The sequence below is a fragment of the Macrotis lagotis genome, chromosome X (assembly GCF_037893015.1).
Source record: "Macrotis lagotis isolate mMagLag1 chromosome X, bilby.v1.9.chrom.fasta, whole genome shotgun sequence".
Classification (NCBI taxonomy): Eukaryota; Metazoa; Chordata; class Mammalia; order Peramelemorphia; family Peramelidae; genus Macrotis; species Macrotis lagotis.
Genome location: NC_133666.1, coordinates 557,716,285 through 557,737,443, shown reverse-complemented (window position 1 = coordinate 557,737,443; position 21,159 = coordinate 557,716,285). Strand labels below are relative to the sequence as shown.

The window sequence follows — 21,159 nt, the reverse complement described above, 5'->3', positions numbered from 1 at the left end:
TGTGACATTGCAAGCCACCCGAACCCCACTGCCCTGCAAAAACCAAAGAAAAAAAGAAAAAAAAGACCCAAAATAAAATAGTAATAATAGTAGGGATGGCTGGGTGGTGGACAGAGCATTGGCCCTTGAGCCAGGAACACCCGGGTCCAAATCCGGCCTCAGACACCCAAGGATCACCCTGCTATGCAGCCCCAGGCAGGCCACCCAGCCCCATTTGCCCTGCACCCCCCAAAAAAAATAATAATAATAAAAAATGTGCTTCAGTCTGTGTTCCAACACCACCAACTGTCGTGGGTGGATCGCATTCTTTATGATAAGTCCATCACAAAAGTTACTTTTCCACCATTGCCATTGCTGATCACAACTCCCTCCTTTCATATTTCTCCACTATCATGTACTATATTTTCTCTCTCCTTTCACTCTTACTCTGCTATAGGGTAGCTAAGTGGTGCAGCAGGCAGATACCTAGCCCTGGGGCCAAGAGGCCCCAAGCCCCCCTACCACCCCTTAGGCCCAACATCCACCTGGCCCCATGGTCCCACATAGGCCATCCAATCCCAGCCCCTTGCAAGAAGTAAAAAAGAAAATATCTGACCACTCTCCCGCCATGGTGCATCCTCTCCTCCTTCATTCACATTTCCACCCCTTCCCCCTGTCCCCCCCTCCTTCTTACTCCAGATGTCTATACCCCATTGAATATATAAACTGTTTCCTCTCCTAGTCACCTCTGATGAGATCGAAGATTCCCTCATTCCCCCTTGCCTTCCCCCCTTCCATATCATTGCAATAGCTCATTGTAATAAAGAAAAAATCTTCTATGAAATATCTTGGCCTATCCGCCCCCCTCTTTTTTCTTTCTCCCATTACATTTCCCTTTTTTCTATTGACTCCATTTTTACACCATATTTTATCTTCAAATTCAGCTTTCTCCTGTGCTTCATCTATAAAAGCTCCCTCTACCTGCTCTATTAACTGACAAGGTTCATATGAGTATTATCAGTGTCATTTTTCTATGCAGGAATACATGCAGTTCACCCTCATTAAGTCCCTCATATTTCCCCCCCTCTCCTCCAATCTCCATGCTTCACTTGAGTCCTATATCTGAAGATCAAACCTTCTGTTCAGCTCTGGCCATTCCACCAGGAATATTTGAAATTCCCCAGGTTCATTGAAAGTCCATCTTTTTCCCTGGAAGAGGACATTCAGCCTTGCTGGGTAGTTCATTCTTGCCTGCATTCAAGCTCTTTTGCCTTCCGGTAAATTGTATTCTAAGCCCTGTGAGCTTCCAATGTAGTTGCTGCTAAGTCCTGTGTGATCCTGACTGCAGTCCATGATATTTGAACTGTGTCCTTCTAGCTGCTTGTAATATTTTCTGTTAGACTTTGAGAGTTCTGGAATTTGGCTATAATATTCCTAGGGGTTGATTTTTTGGGATCTCTTTCTCGGGGGGTGGGGATAGGTGGATTCTCTCCATTTCTATTTTGCCCTCTGCTTTTTAGGATATCAGGGCAATTTTCCTGTAGTAATTCTTTGAAAATGATGTCAAGGCTCTTTTCCTGATCATGACTTTCAGGTATTCCAATAATTTTTAAATTATCTTTCCTAAGTCTGTTTTCCATATCAGTTGTTTTTTCAATGAGATATTTCACATTTTCTTCTAATTTTTAATTTTTTTTGGTTTTGAAGTATTGATTTCTGATTTCTGGTAAATTCATCAATCTCCCTTAATTCTATTCTTTGTCCAAAGGATTTGTTCTCCTCAGAGAGTTTTCTTATCTCTTTTTTCCATCTGGCCAATTTTGCTTTTTAAAGCATTCTTCTCCTCAATAACTTTTTTTTAACTGTTTTATCCATTTGACCTAAGCTGGTTTTTAGCATGCTATTTTCTTCAGCATTTTTTTGAATTTCCTTGACTAAGCTGCTGACTTCATTTTCATGTTTTTCCTGCATCTCTCTCCTTTCTTTTTCCCAGTTTTTCTTCCAACTCCCTCATTTGATATTCAAAGTCTTTTCTGAGCTCTGTCATAGCCTGAGCCCAATTTCTGTTTTTCTTGGAGTCTTTAGATGCAGGAGCTTGTGGTTCCTCCTCTTCAGACTGAGTATTTTGATCCTTCTTGGACTCATATGCAAAATATTTCTCAGTGGTGTTCCTCTTTTTTCTCTGCTTGCTCATTTTCCCAGTCGCCTGTTTTTGGGGTGCTTCCTTAGCTTTTGGGACACTCCCACAAGGGTCTCAGTGTGTGAGGCTCTGTCCTCCCTCCTGGTCTGTGATTGACCATATGCACCCCACTCTGCCATGGGGCTGAGATGGGGGGGGTTGTTGTTCTATGGGGGGGGCTAGACTGCGATCAGGATCTGAATGTGGTCAGAGCCCCAGAGTCCTGTTCCAGGGGCAGAGGACAGAAGAATTCTGCAGTCTCTCTTCACTCCCCTCCCTCAGCTCAATGGGCTCATGCCCTGGGGGCTCCTGCTTACTGGCTCCACCTGCTTCTGTTTCCTGGATCTGGGCTGCTCTGACCAGGCGGCTCTCTGTGTGCCCTGAGGGCTGGGCTTCACATGCTCGCTCTGGCAGAGGTCCCCAGCTGTTCCCTCACTTTGTGCCTGGTGCTCCCCGGGGTGCAGCTCAGGAGACTCCCCCGCTGCTGTGAGCTGGGGCTCCCAACGCCCTGGGGCTGCCTCTGGGCGGCTGAAGTTTTTTCGCTCTGTGGGGCCACCCCTCTGGCAGGCCACCCCTCCGACCCTGGGGAGCAGAGCCTTTCTGCTCTTTTCCAGGTTACCTTGAGTAAGTAGGAGAACTGCCTCACTGGGTCTCTCTGTGGGATCTTTCTCTCAAATTTAGGTAGAGTCCTTAGCTTATGAGTTTTATGAGAGAGTGCCTAAGACAAGATCCTTTCTTGTCGCTATCTTGGCTCTGCCCTTTTCTGACTGTTTTTAACCATGAAACTGGAGAATCACATTCTGGCAACACCAGAGCCTTCAAGGCCTTTTTGATAGAAAGAGTTGAAGTGCGAACAAAGGATGAGTCTTTGCAGTTAGTTTCAGCAAACACTGATTATTTTGCAACGTTGTTTATTTTGCATTCAAAGTTCAGGGATTGTTGAAATTTTATATTATAAATTATAAAAGAAATGACTGTATTCAGTGTGAGAGTCTACTCGATCAAAAAAACTGTTTTCTAAAGGAAGTAGTGTTTCAGAGTGGAGAGGGGAGAGAAACAAGCATTTATTTAAGTGCCTTTTATGTACTAGCATTTTTACAAATATATTCTCATTTGCATCAATTCTGAGATAGGTCCTATTATTATCAACTCTATTCTACTGTGAAAGAAACTGGAGCCAAGACTTGCCCCAGGGGTCTTTCAGGTAGTTAGTGCCTGAAGTTTTCCTGACTCCAGTCTTAGTGTTGGCTCTCTTCTTCTCTCAATGCTACCTTTCCCCTTAAGGGTTTGCATTCCTAGGAGGAGGGTGATTAGAAGAAAGGCAATGGGGGAGGAAATGGAAGATTGTCTTTTAGGATTAGAAAAAATAATAGATGTTGTTAGGGGAATAATGTGTAACTAGACTTGAAAAAAAAATGGATTTGGGCCTCATTTTGAAAGATTTAGGGGAAAAAGGAATTTAGGCTACCTAGGATTCACTTTGAGGAAGGAAGGGAAATGATCAGATCTAGTGAAAGCAAATCATTTTTACAGTTATGTGTAGAATGAGTTGCACTAGACATGACAATTTTGAGTTAAAGTCATAGCTATATGAATTGAAAAAAAGTGCCAGAAAAGAGCCTTGGGAAAACATCCACAATTACGGGACATGGTGTAGATCAGGGCTGTTCAACCTTACTTTTAAAAGTTTTTATTGAAACACAAGAAAATATATTTTGATCTGCCATTTTAGTGATAGCCCTGTGGTAGCCCAGCTTCATTTATTAAATCATTTAGTAAACCGCAGGGAGCCCCATAAAGTCACCTTTGTGCACATGCGGTCCTTAGGTAGTATTTTAGACAGCCCTGGTACAAAATGAGCCAGCAAAGGAGACTAAGGAATGTTCTGAAAGTGAAAGGTATTAAGGAGAATATGTCTTAAATCCTGAGAAGAGGAAGTAATCCATTCTTTCACCATCCTCCTCCTGAAGATTTTTTTTTGGGGGGGGGGGGGTATAATTATATATTGAATTCAAACCACATTACCACTGAAAATTGGCATCTAAATTTTGTGCAGTTTTTTTTGTAATAAGCTTAAAATTCTATTCTGATATTTTAATTCATTGTGCTATTGGTGATGACCTTGAGATCTGAAATGCTATACCAATACAGTATAATGTCTGCTAGATACTTCTAAGATGGAGACTTCTTAAGAACTTGGTGCTTGATAAAATCTGTCCCCTAAGGACCAGATTAGCTCTGTTACTAATCGGTGACTGACTAGTAAATGATCAGTTCAATTTAATTGTCTCAAAAACTACTAAAATATAACATATAAATATCATGAATACCACTTATTGGTTATTCACTCACTCTTTGTTCATGAATGGCCTCAGATACTAGCTTTATGAACTGTAGCAAGTCACTTAAGCTTTGCCTCAGTTTCCTTATCTGTAAAATGAATTGCAGAAGGAACTGTGTTTGCCAGAACCCCCAAATGGGATCATGCATTGGACACACTAAATTATTAATGATGAGTTGTCTTAAGTACCTTCTTAAGGGTTTGTGATTTCTATCTGCAATAGACCTGCCCTCACTGACAAAACTTGTCTTATATCTTGGTTGTAGCATGAAGGTCATGAAAATATAATACCCATGAAGAAAGGGAGATTCCTCGCCAGAAAAATTAAAGCTTTCTGATGATTTTGTGATTTTATCTGTTGATACAAATTTTCATCTGACTTCTACAGATCATCGAAGTTAAACATTTCTTAATTCCATTAACAAGCATTTATTATTTTAGATACTGTGCTTAGAGTTGGGATACTAACATAAAGATTCAGGGACTTTTAGGAAAATTTTGATGTTAACACCAATTTCTCCAAAATATTTAATGTGAAATTATCAAATGCTATGACAATTTTTCATTTTAAAAAAAGTATCCTAATCATTTAACTCATTTTCTTTCAGTTTTGTGTGGGTGTTTAATAGTTTACTTATTAAGTTTTTACTTATGATTTCTTTCATTATCTTTCAGGCCAAATACTATTCTTTGGTTAGTTTTAGTATAGAGCATGCCGTATCATTATATAGAATTAGAGACTCCATGAATTTGGCACTATGTTTGAAATAACTTTGTTGAAATATTAAGATATTTAATGCATACTTTAGGTTAGTTTTCTTTAGTGCTTATAAATTGACTAGGAGTGGAATTTATAAAATACTTTGTTTTTAGGATATTAGTAATCTTTCTTATGTGCCAGATTAAATTAATATGCTTTCTTAACGTTTTTGAAATTTACTCTGTTTATATTAATACTTTATTTAAATTTCTTTGATTTCTTAATAGTTCTAGTCAATCTCAGTCATCTTACATCATAAGGAATCCTCAACAGAGACGTATTAGTCAATCCCAACCTGTTCGAGGCAGAGATGAAGAACAAGATGATATTGTTTCAGCAGATGTGGAAGAGGTTGTCTTGCTTTATCAGCTAAATTGTCATCATTTATTTGATTTATTAATATATTAGTTTTTCTATTATCCAGCCACATAAATGAGTCAGATACAGTTTTGACTAATATTTAAACCATCATCTATATTATTGAATAGTTAGTATCCTTAATTCATGAGTGAGTAGAAAATAGTTACTTTAACTTAAAAGTTTAAGGGCATCTTTAATGATTAGATCAGTGTATCTTTCTAGAACATTCTGACTGAATAAAAATACTGGTGAATTTTATTTTTGTGCTTATTGTATTATAAAACAATCTTTAAAATAACTAGAAAGATCCTCACCTTCTGAAACAGTTTTTAATGACCAGGCAGGGTGCACTTTTAGTACCTCCATTGGTATTTAATTCATTTTTAGCATAAAGTGCCTTTATTTCATTTGAGTAATTATTATAAAGGAACTTTAGTATTATTGCAGTTTTTATAATGAATACTATTATCATTTGTCTAAAAATAAGATTTTGCATTTAGGTTGAGGTTGTAGAAGGTGTTGCTGGGGAAGAAGATCATCATGATGAGCAAGAAGAACATGGAGAAGAAAATGCTGAAGCAGAGGGTCAGCATGATGAGCATGATGAGGATGGTATGAGGCTAGTTGGTTGTCATTATTATTATTATACAGTAGTTGGTAGCAGAATACTAACTAAAAACTTAGTATTAAGTTAGTAAATCAGTTTAGAATGAAATCATTTTGTTAAAATGTTAAAAAAAAGTATAAAAATGAGGGATTTTATATAAGCCCTTAATTCTTAATATAAAGTTGCATGACACTATCTATGTATATATGTATATACATTTGTTTATCTTGTTCACATAAATTCTTTGAGCTTGTGATTATTATTAAGATTGATAATATTTACATTTTCTTCTTTAATGCTTTCTCTTTCATATGTCTTTTGGACTCTAAACTTGATTCTCTAGAGTAATTGATATTTCTTAAATATTTTTAGGAAGTGATATGGAATTGGATTTATTAGCAGCAGCTGAAACAGAAAGTGACAGTGAAAGTAACCACAGCAACCAAGATAATGCTAGTGGGAGAAGAAGTGTTGTGACTGCAGCTACTGCAGGTTCAGAAGCAGGTATGTAGCCTTATCATAACTTCTATTTTCCATTTGCATGCTGAGCATACCTTATTGGTATCAAAAAAAATATATTAGAACCCAAATGAGATGAATTTTTTGAATTTATTTTTCAAAACCTTTATTCTGAAAATTTAGTTCCATGAATTGCATTAACATTGTAATAGTTATTTGATTTCAAAGCAGAGATGTATTTTCTTGTTTTTACCACTCTTTAAATCTCTTCCTATATCATGTTATCTATGTTTTAAATGGTGTAAGAATAATAAATCCAGAAAAATCAGCTTGCCTAGGCATTTAAAAACTTCCTGTCCAATCCTTTTGTGGCACAATAGCTAATTTGAGTACTTTCTCTAAAATTTTTTCTTAAAGGATTTATAAAAAGTCATATCGAGGGGGCGGCTAGGTGGCATAGTGGATAAAGCACCGGCCTTAGAGTCAGGAGTACCTGGGTTCAAATCCGGTCTTAGACACTTAATAATTACCTAGCTGTGTAGCCTTCGGCAAGCCACTTAACCCCATTTGCTTCGCAAAAACCTTAAAAAAAAAAGTTATATCGAAGGCTTGTAGAAGTTATTTATTCCTACCCATATCTATTAAATATGGTTTTTGAGGATCCAGTCTTATTACTTTTAAGAGTTCAAATGAGTTCAGATGGCCTGCATAAACCTGTTATTTAATTATTTTAACTATTTATTAAATTCCCCTGTAGTTTTTTATAAAGACAGACTGTGCTTTATTAAGAAGAATATAGGGTATTTTGTCAAGGCAGAAGAGATCATAGTTGAGGGTCTCATAAAGTCCTCTCATACATTCAACAGAAATACTTGAATTATGGTAAATAGCTTAATCAGATGATAAAAGACTAGTGACAATTGTATTTAAGGGAGCTATATAAAATGGGGGAAATGATATGTTATGATCTTAGATGAAACAGTGAGGCTAGACCACTTGAGACTAACTTTGCATAGAATATATCCTCACTTTGATGTTTGGTTTGAGTCCATCTCTAAACAGTTTTTGCCAGAATTAAGAAAGTTAATGAAGACTTCAGGTGAACATTCCTCTTACCATCTCCTAAATGTTTTAATGAAATCAATAATTGCTTTTTTAAAATTTGTTTTAAAGTAACTTTATCTCAGCCCCAAATGATCGATCCTATAATTATGTGACAGTATCTCATTTTTAACTTCTGTAAAATATGGATAACTTTTAGACAGATTTAATCACTGACATCTCACCAGGAGATTAGTAACATTTTCCACAAGGATAAATGATCTATGAAAGAATAGTTGTGAAGGATCTTAAATTTTTCCTGAGTCCTAAATCATAGGTTTTCTACATATAACATTAAGAAATGGGCGGCGGCTAGGTGGCATAGTGGATAAAGCACCGGCCTTGGAGTCACGAGTACCTGGGTTCAAATCTGGTCTCAGACACTTAATAATTACCTAGCTGTGTGGCCTTGGGCAAGCCACTTAACCCCATTTGCCTTGCAAAAACCTAAAAAAAAAAAGAAATGAGTGGGTTTTCTATAATCCTGATATGGGGGGAAGAGCAGTTTAAATTCTGACCAATATTGAATTGCTTATTGTAAATTGATAAAAATGCTATAGTGTATAGAAGGAGATGCTAAATTTTTTTTTAGCCTCGCTTTTATCTAGTTTTAGAGAAGCTATTTTAATAGTATTTCAATTTTATATCCCCAGTCATCCATTAATTTATTTTTAATTTTATTAGCTTAAAAAAGTTCATAATAAAAAAGTTATTTATATTAGCTTTTGGTTTCATGGGCCACTAGTCACATTCTGAGTATTAGATTATGCACGTATCTTTTCTGGAAAGTGAATATGTTCTAAATAGCAAAACAATTTAATTTCAGTTTATCAACAAGTTTAGGACAATTTTTTTTTAATAAATTTAGGTGCCAGCAGTGTGCCTGCCTTTTTTTCTGAAGATGACTCTCAGTCCAATGACTCCAGTGATTCAGACAGCAGCAGTAGCCAGAGTGATGACATAGAGCAGGAAACATTTATGCTTGATGAACCACTGGAAAGAACTACAAATAGTTCTCATGCCAATGGTGCTGCCCAGGCACCCCGCTCTATGCAGTGGGCTGTACGCAACACTCAAAATCAGAGAACTACCAGCACAACTCCTTCCAGTACATCAGCACCAGCAGGCAAGTTTAAATACTATATTTTCTGATTAGTAAATAATTTTTTACTAAAATGTTTTTATCTTGGGGGGGAGAATGAAAATTTAAAATCATTTGTTATGACTAGTTTTAAAAACAAACATCAAATCCAAAACTTGTTTCCATAGGTTATAGTAGGGGTTTTTTGTTCCCAAGAAAGAATTCAGCATCTTCATTGAATGTTTGGAATTAGTACAAGATGGGTTTGTTATGGGAATTTTAATATTTAATACATGTGCACAGAGAAACTAGAGAAACATGATCAAAAGATGAATAGCTCATCATGAATTTTCTTCTTTCTTTTAGCCAGTTCAGCAGGTTTGATTTATATTGATCCATCCAACTTACGTCGGAGTGGTACCATCAGTACGAGTGCTGCAGCTGCTGCAGCTGCTCTTGAAGCTAGTAATGCCAGCAGCTACTTAACTTCTGCAAGCAGTTTAGCAAGGGCATATAGCATTGTCATCAGACAGATCTCTGATTTGATGGGTCTTATTCCCAAATACAATCATCTTGTATACTCTCAGATTCCAGCTGCTGTGAAACTGACTTATCAAGATGCAGTAAACTTACAGGTATGAAATCTACTATTATTATAACTTCAAAAGTATATATTTATTACTTGAATTAGCCTTCCTATGTTTTATTTCACTGATCATCTTCTTATTGTTTGTTTTAAATAGAATTATGTAGAAGAAAAACTGATTCCTACATGGAATTGGATGGTCAGTATTATGGATTCTACAGAAGCCCAGTTGCGTTATGGTTCTGCATTAGCATCTGCTGGTGATCCTGGGCATCCAAACCACCCTCTTCATGCTTCTCAGAATTCAACCAGGAGAGAAAGAATGACTGCTCGTGAGGAGGCTAGTTTAAGAACTCTGGAGGGCAGAAGGTATATAATCTTTTTTTTTTTTTGCTCTCATGTCTGTGTGTGTGTGAGAGAGAGAGAGAGAGAGAGAGAGAGAGAGAGAGAGAGAGAGAGAGAGTTTAAATTTGCTTGTTATCAGTGTGTCTATATTTGACTTGTTTGCCAAGAAAACCAAAATAGAGTCACTGAAAGTCATACATGACTGTAAGGATTGAACTGCAAGGATTTCTTGAAAGCTTGGCATGAAGGGTTTTAACTCTGTGTAAGCGTATAGCATATTAGACCTACCTCTATGAGCCAGAAGCATATTAATTGGCATAACATTCAAGATAGAAGGGAGGAATAATAATCCCCTTGTCATCTAGCCTATTGGTCAAGACTTCCAGAGTGGTAGACAGAACTCAACCCTAACCCTGCCCAAGTGGTTGTATATTTTTCCTTACTTTACATCTTTGTGTCTCATCCAATCCCTCATCCAGATGTGAGGCCTTCAAATACTTGAACACTTGACTACTCCTCCACCCTTCCCACATACCCACACTAATTCCCTATTCTTCTCTCTCCCCTTCTCTAACATTCCCCATGGCCCCTTCAGCATTTTTTTTTCTTTAATTTTTCATCCTGTCCTCATTGCCTTTCATATCCTGGTTCATATCTTCTTATGCAAACTCGCTAAATTATCCATGTCCTTCAAAAAATGTGAGATGCATTACAATAGGCACTTAAAAATTCCTTCATAGCCAAATGTTGAAGTATATATTTATTTTGAATGAATTAAAACAGAATTTTAAGTGCCAAATTTGCTAAACATTAGGATAAAAAAGTGGCATTATTAGATCAGAGAGATTAGAGAAAATCAAAATAGTTCATCAAAACTAATCATAATTTCTAAAAAAGTGTTCTAGACTCCATATTTTCTCTATGTCTGAAAAAAGTCTGGGAGAGGGCTCTTCTTAACATATCTACTTTGGTGTCATCCTTCATCATTATTTCACAGTTTTATGTTTCATTTGTTTTGTTTCCGTTTGTATAGGCGTGCCACTTTACTCAGTGCCCGCCAAGGAATGATGTCTGCTCGAGGTGACTTCTTAAATTACGCCCTATCTTTAATGCGATCTCATAATGATGAGCATTCTGATGTTCTTCCTGTTTTGGATGTTTGCTCACTGAAACATGTAGCATATGTTTTTCAAGCCCTTATTTATTGGATTAAAGCAATGAACCAACAAACAACCTTGGATACACCTCAGCTGGAAAGGAAAAGGTAATCTTTACCAGCCTTAATACTTAATTGCTTGTTATTACCTTTATTTTTTTGTTATCAGAATTGGGCAGAGAAGTCTGTAAGGAAAAGTTGTGCGTGCCAAAGTAGGCTACCCAATAATTCTTGATTTTGTACAGGACCATATTTTTTGTTTACTTTCTCTGCTGTACTGAGATATTACTATACAGAAATTCAATAACATTGTATTTTGTCTCCATTTAGGCTTAATTGTTCATTTCTTCTTTGTTACTCATTATTATGTTTTCTTGATATACTTTCCCCCCTCTTAAATCTCATCCTCATTCCTTAAAGGTCTTTTGAGACAAATACCACTTCATTTGAAAAGTAAAGTTGACAACTCTTTATTTTTGTCTTTGAAATAATGTATTTGAGTAAAGGATCTGATTGTGTTATATGTTTTGTATTATCATTTGGGCTATCTAAGGAAAATGAGAGTTGTTTTTTCAGTTTCATATAAAATCATACTTCAACTCCAGCCTTAAAACTTAATTGCTCAGGATTACAACCTATCAACTTCATTTCTGTTCATTGAGATAAGCAAATCTGGACAAACTTCCAAGTTCAAAATTAAAATAGGAATAATATAGCCAACTTGTGGTGCTATCATGTAGTCACTCTATGTAGCCAATATTGGTCATTTTCTGTTAAGCTGCAAAATTTGATTGATTGTACCTCCTTACTTGATCAAATTATTGGTTGAAATGTGGTTTAGGCCTGCCTCACCTTATTTAACTAATATATAGCTGGTCCATTTTAAAACATAACTTTTTATAAAATTTATTCAAGTAACTACCATTTTTATGGAAACTTTCCTTCAGTTAGTCTAAGTTCTTTTGTTCAATAGAAAATAGAATAAAATACTGGGTGTTTTTTTTTTTAATTTAAGGCATTAGGGTTGAGTGATTTGCCCAAGGTCACATAACTAAATAATTATTAAATGTGAGCTTGGATTTGAACTTGGTTCTTCCTGACTCCAGGGCCAGTGTTCTCTCCACTGAACCATCTAACTTCCTCCTAAAGATATGTTGTTATTGTTCTGTCGTGTCCAAGTCTCTGTCTCCTTTTTGGTTTTTTTTGGTTTTTTTTTTTTTCGTTTTTGTTTTTGCAAGGCAATTGGGTTAAGTGACTTGCCCAGGGTCACACAGCTAGGTAATTGTGTGAGGTCAGATTGGAACTCGGCTCTCCTGACTCCAGAGCCCTGGGAGATTTTTTTAAATCTTTTTCAGAAGTGTTGTGATTTGCACAGTGTCATTGTTTTAGAAGAAGGAATGCGGATTTTAGTATTCATAATCGACTCTGACATATGCTTTCTTTGAAATCTTGGACCTCTAAGAATTCAAAATATAAATTGTAACAAAATAAAGGAAATAAATAATGGGAATTAAGTAAATGGAAATAAAGAATCTCAGTAATAATAGCTTTTGGGAAAAACATTAGTGGTATGAACCCAACTGATTTAACACAAATTGTTTGTATCTAACTCATCCCTGAGACTGATGGATTATTTTGGTTTTCTCATTTTTTTTTCCTTGATTATAAGGCAGTGATGAAGGAAGAGGTAAATTTGTTTTCTGCTTCCTGATATTTGATATATCATCTATAGTCATTTCTTCCATTGACAATTCTGTTCCCATTTCAAGCTGTTAATCAAAAGATGTACTGACAAGAACTCCTCAGCATACTGCTGTTGAAAGTTCTATGAGTTTTCTTTTATTCTTATGTATGCCAGCTAGTTGCCTTTATGTTCACACAGAGAAATTTATTTGACCATTATAATTTTATGAGTTGTTAGTTACAGTTCATTGTATAATCAAATTAGTTTGTGGACATAATATAATTCATAAATGCAAGCAATTAAACTTAATGCAGAAAACCAGAAAGATTTGACCACCTAAATGCCAATAGTAATTTCTCAGGCAAGCCTTTTTACCATTACCCTGAAGTCCTTGACTCTTACACATGGTTTAATTAATGTGCTTCGGTATTTTCTTAAAGTGCTATTTCCAATCCTTTCTACTTGCTGTGAACTCATTTTATCTTGGTGCTAATGCAAAAAAAAAGTTCATAACAAATGACTGATTCTCTTTTAGGACAAGGGAGCTCTTGGAACTGGGTATTGACAATGAAGATTCAGAACATGAAAATGATGATGACACCAATCAAAGTTAGTGCACAGGAAAATTGCTAATCTACTTCAAGCAATGACTGCTTCAGTGTTATTACTTTTGAACTTAATTGTGGTTCTTTTTTTTTTTGTTTATTTGTTCTGGATGGGATTTTCTTTTCATGAACTCGAAAAATATTTTCTTGCTTGTATGCATCTTATTTGTATTTGCACATTGATTGCTTTTTTTTTAACATTAATTCTTATCCTATTTTACCAATTCCTTATTTCCTAACTTTTCGTATTTCTTTTTTGCATTTCTCCCTTTGAATTAAATGTTTTCTTTTGCATATGTCTTTGAGCAACTACTTTAAACAAAGAATTAAGAGAATTATTTCCATTAATGAATTTATCTTTAAAGTTAAAAGATATAAAATAGTGAAAATAGGAGACCTTGATTGCATTGTGCATTAAATTATAATTTTAGCTCATAAATGAGGATTGAGAAGTCATGGGCATATCACCAAAATTGTCATATAAACACATATACCATAAGCTTTTGCTTAGATAATCTTCATGCATAAATTACTCCTGACTTTCTTTCTCTTTACTGGTTTAAATAGATTATTGTGCTTTTTAGGGGGAGAGAATTATGGCAGTTTTGGGAAAAACAGGAAAAGATCTTTGACTTTGGCATTGCCATTGTTCCTATGAATGCCTATTGGAAATTTTTCCTTAGTAGAGTCAGAATAATTAATACTGGAGGCTCATATCTTTGATAACTTTATTTTCTAAAATTTGGGGACCATTTGCCCATTCAAGAAATTAGAATGAGTGCAGGGAATAAATAGTTTTTTAAAGAAACAAACTTTCTTCCTTGTTTTGTTTTTATTAGGTGCCACATTGAATGATAAAGATGACGATACACTGACTGCAGAAACTGGGCAGAATCATCCATTTTTCCGACGATCAGATTCCATGACATTCCTTGGGTGTATACCTCCAAATCCTTTTGAAGTACCCTTGGCTGAAGCCATCCCTTTGGCTGATCAGCCACATCTACTACAGGTGAAACTAAAGGCCAGTTCTAAAATCTTTTTGGTTTGTCTAAATTTTAACCAAATTAAATGTGTAGCATAACTAGAATGTTTCTGTTGAAATTACAGCCAAATGCTAGAAAAGAGGATCTTTTTGGCCGTCCCAGTCAGGGTCTCTATTCATCATCTGCCAGTAGTGGGAAATGCTTAATGGAAGTTACAGTGGATAGAAACTGTCTTGAGGTAAGACTGCAATAATCTGAACCATTTTTTAAAAGAAATTAATGCAGTTTTACTTCGGCATCTTTTTGAAGTGTGAAGTAACTCCAAAAAACTAATGGAAGTCTTCCAAAGTACTTTTGTTTCCATTTACACACATTCTTTAAGGTAGTGCTTCTGTAAATCTTGATTTTTCTCTTGTTTTCAATGGAGCAATGTTTGGAAGGTGAGATTATTAGGAAGTGGTGTGAATTGATATTTCTTTTGATGACCTTCAGCATTATGTATTCAGTAAAGAGGTAAATAAATTTGCGTTTGAAAATTTTCAAAATCTTTCAAGAGTTATGCACATAAAAAACTGATTGATACTGGATAGCAATTTTTTTTGTTTTAATTCCTTTATCATCAAAGGTCTAGCATTTTGAAAAACTGTGGGAGTGGTTTTCCATTCAAAAATACCATCTCTCACCAGGATGTTCTTTGAATTTGATACCTCAGAATTTTCCATCAAAATGGGTTAGATGTGTCTTTTGAAAGGTTAGAATTGTCATAAAGACAGCATAAAGATTGAAGCATGGACACAGAGTCTTAATTTCTTCCTAATATGCAAAGAGTGGCAGTCTTTGAAAAGGTTGCCAACACTAGGGAAAAAATACCATTTGTGTTATTCAGATTTTTTTTAATGTATAATTTATAACTAGTCAATTATGTTGTATAGCCAACTAAATATTTCCTAGGGAAATCATATTAAAAATGTTCAGATATGAAATATGATCAGTAAGATCAGTGTTTTGACATGATATTTTAGGGGCAAGTGTTGTATTTGGAAGTTTGAATATGTTGGTCCTAATCTTGACTGTAATCCATATTTGTTCTGGAGATTTATGTTTATTACCTCACAAGATTATTGTAAAAATTTAATGAGATATTAGAATCAATCTCCTATTGTGTTTGAAATTTTGCTAAGAATAGTGATATGCTTTGAAAATATTATATTTGAAAAACTTTTGGTTGAAATTCAGTATAACTTTCTTCCACTTGACTTTTTACTTTTAATACAAGTAGTTAGAGTTTATATTAAATATATTTTTGCCCAAGTTCTCTACCCAAACTATATTTGAGCTTTTGGATATATTTTGTGACTGAGGATTTTCCATGATATAAAAATGTGTTTTCCATTTTTTTTTAAATGTTGATGTGGGCAGCTAGGGGGCACATGATCACTGGCCCTGGAGTCAGGAGAGCTTGAGTTCAAATCCAGGCGCAGATACTTAATAATTACCTAGCTATGTGGACTTGGGCAAGCCACTTAAAACCCATTGCCTTGCCAAAAAAAAAATGTTGATGTGATGTATTTGGGGCTCCTAAAGAAATACTCATACTAATGAATTTTCAAGAATTTGAAGTGACATGTGACTTGTATATAGGGAAAATGCAGTTTAAAAGTTTAGAAACAGTTTCAGGGACAGAAGAAAGTATAATGATACATGATAAAAGTGATAGAGGAAATTATATGACCACAAATACAAAACTGTCTTAGAAATTTCTGAGATGCTAATGTGAATTTTAAAAACAGTAGTTTTTACAGCAGAGGTAGTAAGTTGTACTAGCCAGAGTGAATAGTAGGTTGTATTACTACATTGAGTTTTTCTTGATGAGATTGTTTCCTTTGACTATTAAGTTGAAATGATGTCTTGAATTGAAATGTATAACTCATTTCTGAAATTCTTCAGGTTCTTCCAACCAAAATGTCTTATGCTGCCAACCTGAAGAATGTAATGAACATGCAAAATCGACAAAAGAAAGAAGGGGAAGAACAAAATTTGCTAACAGAAGAATCTGAAAATACAAAGCCAGGACCATCTGCTCATGACCTTGCAGCACAGTTGAAAAGTAGTTTATTGGCTGAAATAGGATTGACTGAAAGTGAAGGGCCTCCTCTAACATCATTCAGGTATTTAAAATTTTTTAATAAAATTTTCTTAGACTTAGTACTTGAGTTTTCTGCTAGGAGTTAAAAAGAAATAGGAGTTCAAATCCCACTCCTAACCTAGGGCAATCTCAGGAAGTTTAATCGAGGAGGATAGCTTATCAGTTTCAAGCACTATGCATGCTAACATAGTCTTTTCATATTTTTATGCATATTTTTCCTTAGTGATAAATGAAAATAGAATTGTTTTGTAATCAAAATTTTTTTCAGTTAACAAAAATCTGTTTGTTCTCCCTTCCACTCTCACCCTCCATTGACAAAAAGCCTTTTCAAATGTGTAGTTGAACAAACAAATTCACTATTTGTTATGTTCCCTCAAAAAACTATTCTCAAACTGTATTCTTGAGACCATCACTCTATCAGCAGGTGTATAATGTGCTTCATTGTGAGTCTTCTGGAATTGCAATGATCAGTACAATGTAATTATTGTTGATATTGAAACACAAAGCTTAATTTAATTTATGTTTTTCATTGATCTAGTTAAATTTGCATATTAATTAGCATTCTACTCCTCTCCCTTCCAGGCCTCAGTGCAGTTTCATGGGAATGGTTATCTCTCATGATATGTTGCTAGGACGCTGGCGCCTTTCTTTAGAATTATTTGGCAGGGTATTTATGGAGGATGTTGGAGCAGAACCTGGATCAGTACGTAATTTCTTGATTGTAGATTTTGTTCTAATTTTTCAACCTTATTTCAAAAACTAATGCTTTTATTTTACAATTTTTTAAAGATCCTCACTGAATTAGGTGGTTTTGAAGTAAAAGAATCAAAATTCCGTAGAGAGATGGAAAAACTGAGAAATCAGCAATCAAGAGACTTAACATTAGAGGTAAAAGTATTATGTTTCTTTTTTAGTTTATAGTACATATTTCTAAAAGCTTTTTAACTAATTTGACATGTTTTAATACTTAACTATAAATTTTGTTTTACATTTTCTGTTAATAGTTGCAGTGAATTTTTTGAGACTGAATGCAAATGATTTGGTAATAATTGTTATTCCATTAAGTCTGAGTATCACCTTTATCTACTTGGAAGAAACCTTAGAGATAATTTTTTTCCTAATTTACATGAAGGAGGTAAAGAATAAGCATTTATACTATGCCTACCATGTGCCTACTATATACTGTGCTTGCTTAGTTTTTCTAAACTCTTTTACAAAAATTATTTCATTTGATCTTCGTAGCAACCCTGCAAAGTAGTTGCTATTATTAATCCCATTTTACAATTGAAAAAATTAAGACAAGCAGAGTTCAGTCGATTTGCCCCATGGTAGTTAAGTTTCTGAAACCAGATTTGAATTTGGTGCACTATGCCACCAACTGTGTCTACCTGAGAATAGTACTTTGGGGATATTTTTTTTGTATCCTCAGATCATAATGTTTTTGTTGGGTTTTTTTTTTTTAACAAGGCAATGGGGTTAAGTGACTTGCCAAGGTCACACAGCTAGGTAATTATTAAGTGTCTGAGACTGGATTTGAACTCAGGTTCCTCTGACTCCAGGGCTGGTGCTCTATCCTCTGTGCCACCTAGCTGCCCCTCAGATCATAATGGGGAAAAAAACTACATTCCGTAAAGGGTCATGAAAAGATAAACTAAAAATTAATTGTTACCCTAATTGTTACCAATTCCAAATAATGATTGGTATAAATAAATAAAACAGCATACCAAAATTTAAGGGATACAGCGAAAGCTGTTATTAGGAGAAAATTTTATATTTCTAAATACTTAAATAAAGAGGAAATCAGTGAATTTAGCAAGAAGCTAAAAAGCTAGAAAAAGAACAAATTAAAATTCCCCAATTAAATACTAAATTAGAAATCCTAAAAAATCTAAGGAGAATTAATAAAATTGAAAGAAAACTAATGAACTGAGAACTGAACAAAATAGAAAAATCTTTGGTTAATGTAATTTTTTTAAAGGAAGACTACATTTCTGATTATTAAGAATTTTAATAACTTTAGTTATACATTTTAAATTGTTAATGAAAGAAAAGATTTACTTATATTTTCAGTTGTTTTACCAAGGAATGTCCAGTCAAATAAATGAGTCTTTCTTTGTTTTTCAATAGGTTGATCGAGATCGAGATCTTTTAATTCAGCAAACAATGAGGCAGCTTAATAATCATTTTGGTCGAAGGTGTGCTACTACTCCAATGGCTGTACATAGAGTAAAAGTTACATTTAAGGATGAACCAGGAGAGGGCAGTGGTGTGGCACGAAGTTTTTACACTGCTATTGCACAGGCTTTTTTGTCAAATGAAAAACTGCCAAATCTAGATTGTATTCAGAATGCCAACAAGGGTACACACACGAGTAAGTAAAATGAACTCTATCCCTTGTGAAATAACTAAAGAGTTTAAACAATGAATAGTCAAATATTTTGTTTATGTAGATTAATTTCATTTAGTCTTCACTTTAATGCTGTGTTCAGAAAAACCTGGTAATTGAATTTCAGTTTTATATATATCAATATATTATAGATGGAAAAGTCATATATTTGAATTTTAGACCAAATACTACTACAAAATCAAAGCAAGTTTCTGTAAGTTGACCTTTTATACTTCCTATTAACTCATCACAAGGAGACTAGCAATTTTTAAGATTTAAAATTCTAAGATTCTTTGCCTAACCCTCATCCCTGTTCAGAGAAATGAAATATTATGGCTTAGCTGAATTGTCAGGTTTCTATGTTTTGATTGAACTTTTGAGTTGATGGGTGTATGGATCAGCAGAAGGAACAGCTATTATCCTGGTGCAAAGTTCTTGTTCTATTTAGAGTAAACTTGAAGTCCTTCAGTTAACTTTGTGAAGACGACTTTCTAATCTTTTTCTATACAACTGTATCGCCTATGTACTGATGTGTCTGTCTGCCCCTATCTCTTCCTTTAGCCACCATTCCCACCTTTGTTGTGGAAACCTCAGGGTTATTTTAGTTTCCTTGTATATTCATCCTTTGCTTCGTTTTTTTACAGTTCACAGTTCTTTTTAGATTTTGAGATTGAGAATATCCTTTGGTCACTTAACTATGGAGGGGGGAATATGTGTGTGTATTCATGTATGAACATGTGCATACATATATATATGTATGTATATGTATATATGTATAGTTACCTTAAATATATTTATTTTTTTAAGAAGCATTTCAGTTTCGTGCATCAAAAGTCATCTCTTGTTCGGTTAATAATCTTCCTATCCATAGTTGTGGAAGTTATGATGACTTCTTATTTTTTAATTTTGTTATTAAAAGATTGTGTCCATTTTCAATTTCTTGTGAAATATTGTATAAGGTACTGTTCTAAACCTAATTTTTCCAGCAGTAAAAGAGAAATGGGAGCAGCTAGGTGGCACAGTGAATAAAGCACCAGCCCTGGAGTCAGGAGTACCTGGGTTCAAATCTGGTCTCAGACACTTAAATTACCTAGCTGTGTGGCCTTGGGCAAGCCACTTAACCCCTTTTGCCTTGCAAAAAAAAAAACTAAAAAAAATTTTTTTAAAGAGAAATGGTTTATATAATGTGAATTCAGTATGAATCTTAGAATTCCATAAGTGCATAAACTTAAGGAATAAATAGATATAAGTCTACCTTGAACCAAAGCATAAAAGGCTAGAATAATAGTAGCTAACATTTATGTAGAACTTCACATAAAACTAAGAAAGAGATCAAATGACTTGGCCAGGGTCACACAGCTAGTTAATTATATAAAAATGGATTGGATCTCATTTGACGGTAAAGAAAGAACCTATAGGAATAGAGTTGCTTTTGAAAATAATTAAGCAAAAATAACAAAATATTATTTTAATAGAGAAACTTCTAACCCATGATGCCAATGATAATTCAAAGCAAAACATGACAAAATTATATTCAGTCTAAGATATTACAGGAAGCAAAATACAGAATAAAAATGAGACAATGGAACAAAATTTACTTTCAAGAGAATTCACCAAAACAGGATTTGGAATGATACCATCATCATACCAAATAAAAACAAGAATTGGGAACACACAAAAGTTTTTCAAACAACCTTGAATGACTTATTGTTGCCTCTGAGATTTCAGATTCTTTTGTGCTTAGCACTACTACTCCATGTTTTCATACTACTTTATATTCAGCTAGTTTAGATTCCTTATTATCCCTTTGATTTTGCCTTGTGTTGTCTTTAGTACTTTTGTTCATCTTATTCCTCATAATTGGAATGTGCTTTCCTTCCACTCCCTTTTTTCTTGAGCTGCCCATCACTTCCAAATCTCTCCTTGTTAAAATTTAAACAATTCGCCCAAATGCTACCTTTCCAGGAAGATTTCTTTTATTCTTCAGTACCATCAAGCTCTCTTTCCTTCCCAAACTAACTGAATAGTTGTCTTCTTTTTAGAGTTCAAATAACAACTTGGAATACAACTTGTATTTTTATAACAGGGATATTTATGAGTATATTGCATCATCCTGCCTGATTATAAACTTCAAGAAGGCAGGGTTCATGCTTTATATAAAATTCTTGACTAAGTCCCTCTCATAGTATTCTCTACTTAGTACATGTATAATAAATAGTACTGTTGTAAATGAAGCTTCACCTCATAGTAGTCCAATTTTAAAATTAATAATAGAAATAACTTTATTATTATTGATCTGACAGTAATCTTAAAATAATGTCTTGGTTATTTAAAGAATGTTAAATCTGGTTGGAAAATATTCTTACTAAGGATGAGATGTTGCTCTTTGGTGCATTAT

The 21,159-nt window shown here is 34.6% G+C and overlaps 1 protein-coding gene across 6 annotated transcripts in view; it reads left to right on the top strand.

Annotated features, from left to right (window-relative positions):
• The window catches only part of UBR5 (ubiquitin protein ligase E3 component n-recognin 5), a 160,305-nt gene that overhangs the window by 125,901 nt on the left and 13,245 nt on the right, over window positions 1–21,159 (top strand). For all 6 annotated transcript variants that reach the window (XM_074200773.1, XM_074200775.1, XM_074200772.1 and 3 more), the window contains 14 exons: window positions 5,487–5,610; window positions 6,120–6,231; window positions 6,599–6,730; window positions 8,655–8,912; window positions 9,234–9,502; window positions 9,611–9,822; window positions 10,832–11,062; window positions 13,174–13,247; window positions 14,083–14,255; window positions 14,354–14,467; window positions 16,177–16,397; window positions 16,958–17,078; window positions 17,165–17,263; window positions 18,503–18,746. In XM_074200773.1, the coding sequence (XP_074056874.1) occupies window positions 5,487–5,610; window positions 6,120–6,231; window positions 6,599–6,730; window positions 8,655–8,912; window positions 9,234–9,502; window positions 9,611–9,822; window positions 10,832–11,062; window positions 13,174–13,247; window positions 14,083–14,255; window positions 14,354–14,467; window positions 16,177–16,397; window positions 16,958–17,078; window positions 17,165–17,263; window positions 18,503–18,746 (2,384 nt within the window). The remainder of the gene's footprint in view (window positions 1–5,486; window positions 5,611–6,119; window positions 6,232–6,598; window positions 6,731–8,654; window positions 8,913–9,233; window positions 9,503–9,610; window positions 9,823–10,831; window positions 11,063–13,173; window positions 13,248–14,082; window positions 14,256–14,353; window positions 14,468–16,176; window positions 16,398–16,957; window positions 17,079–17,164; window positions 17,264–18,502; window positions 18,747–21,159) is intronic.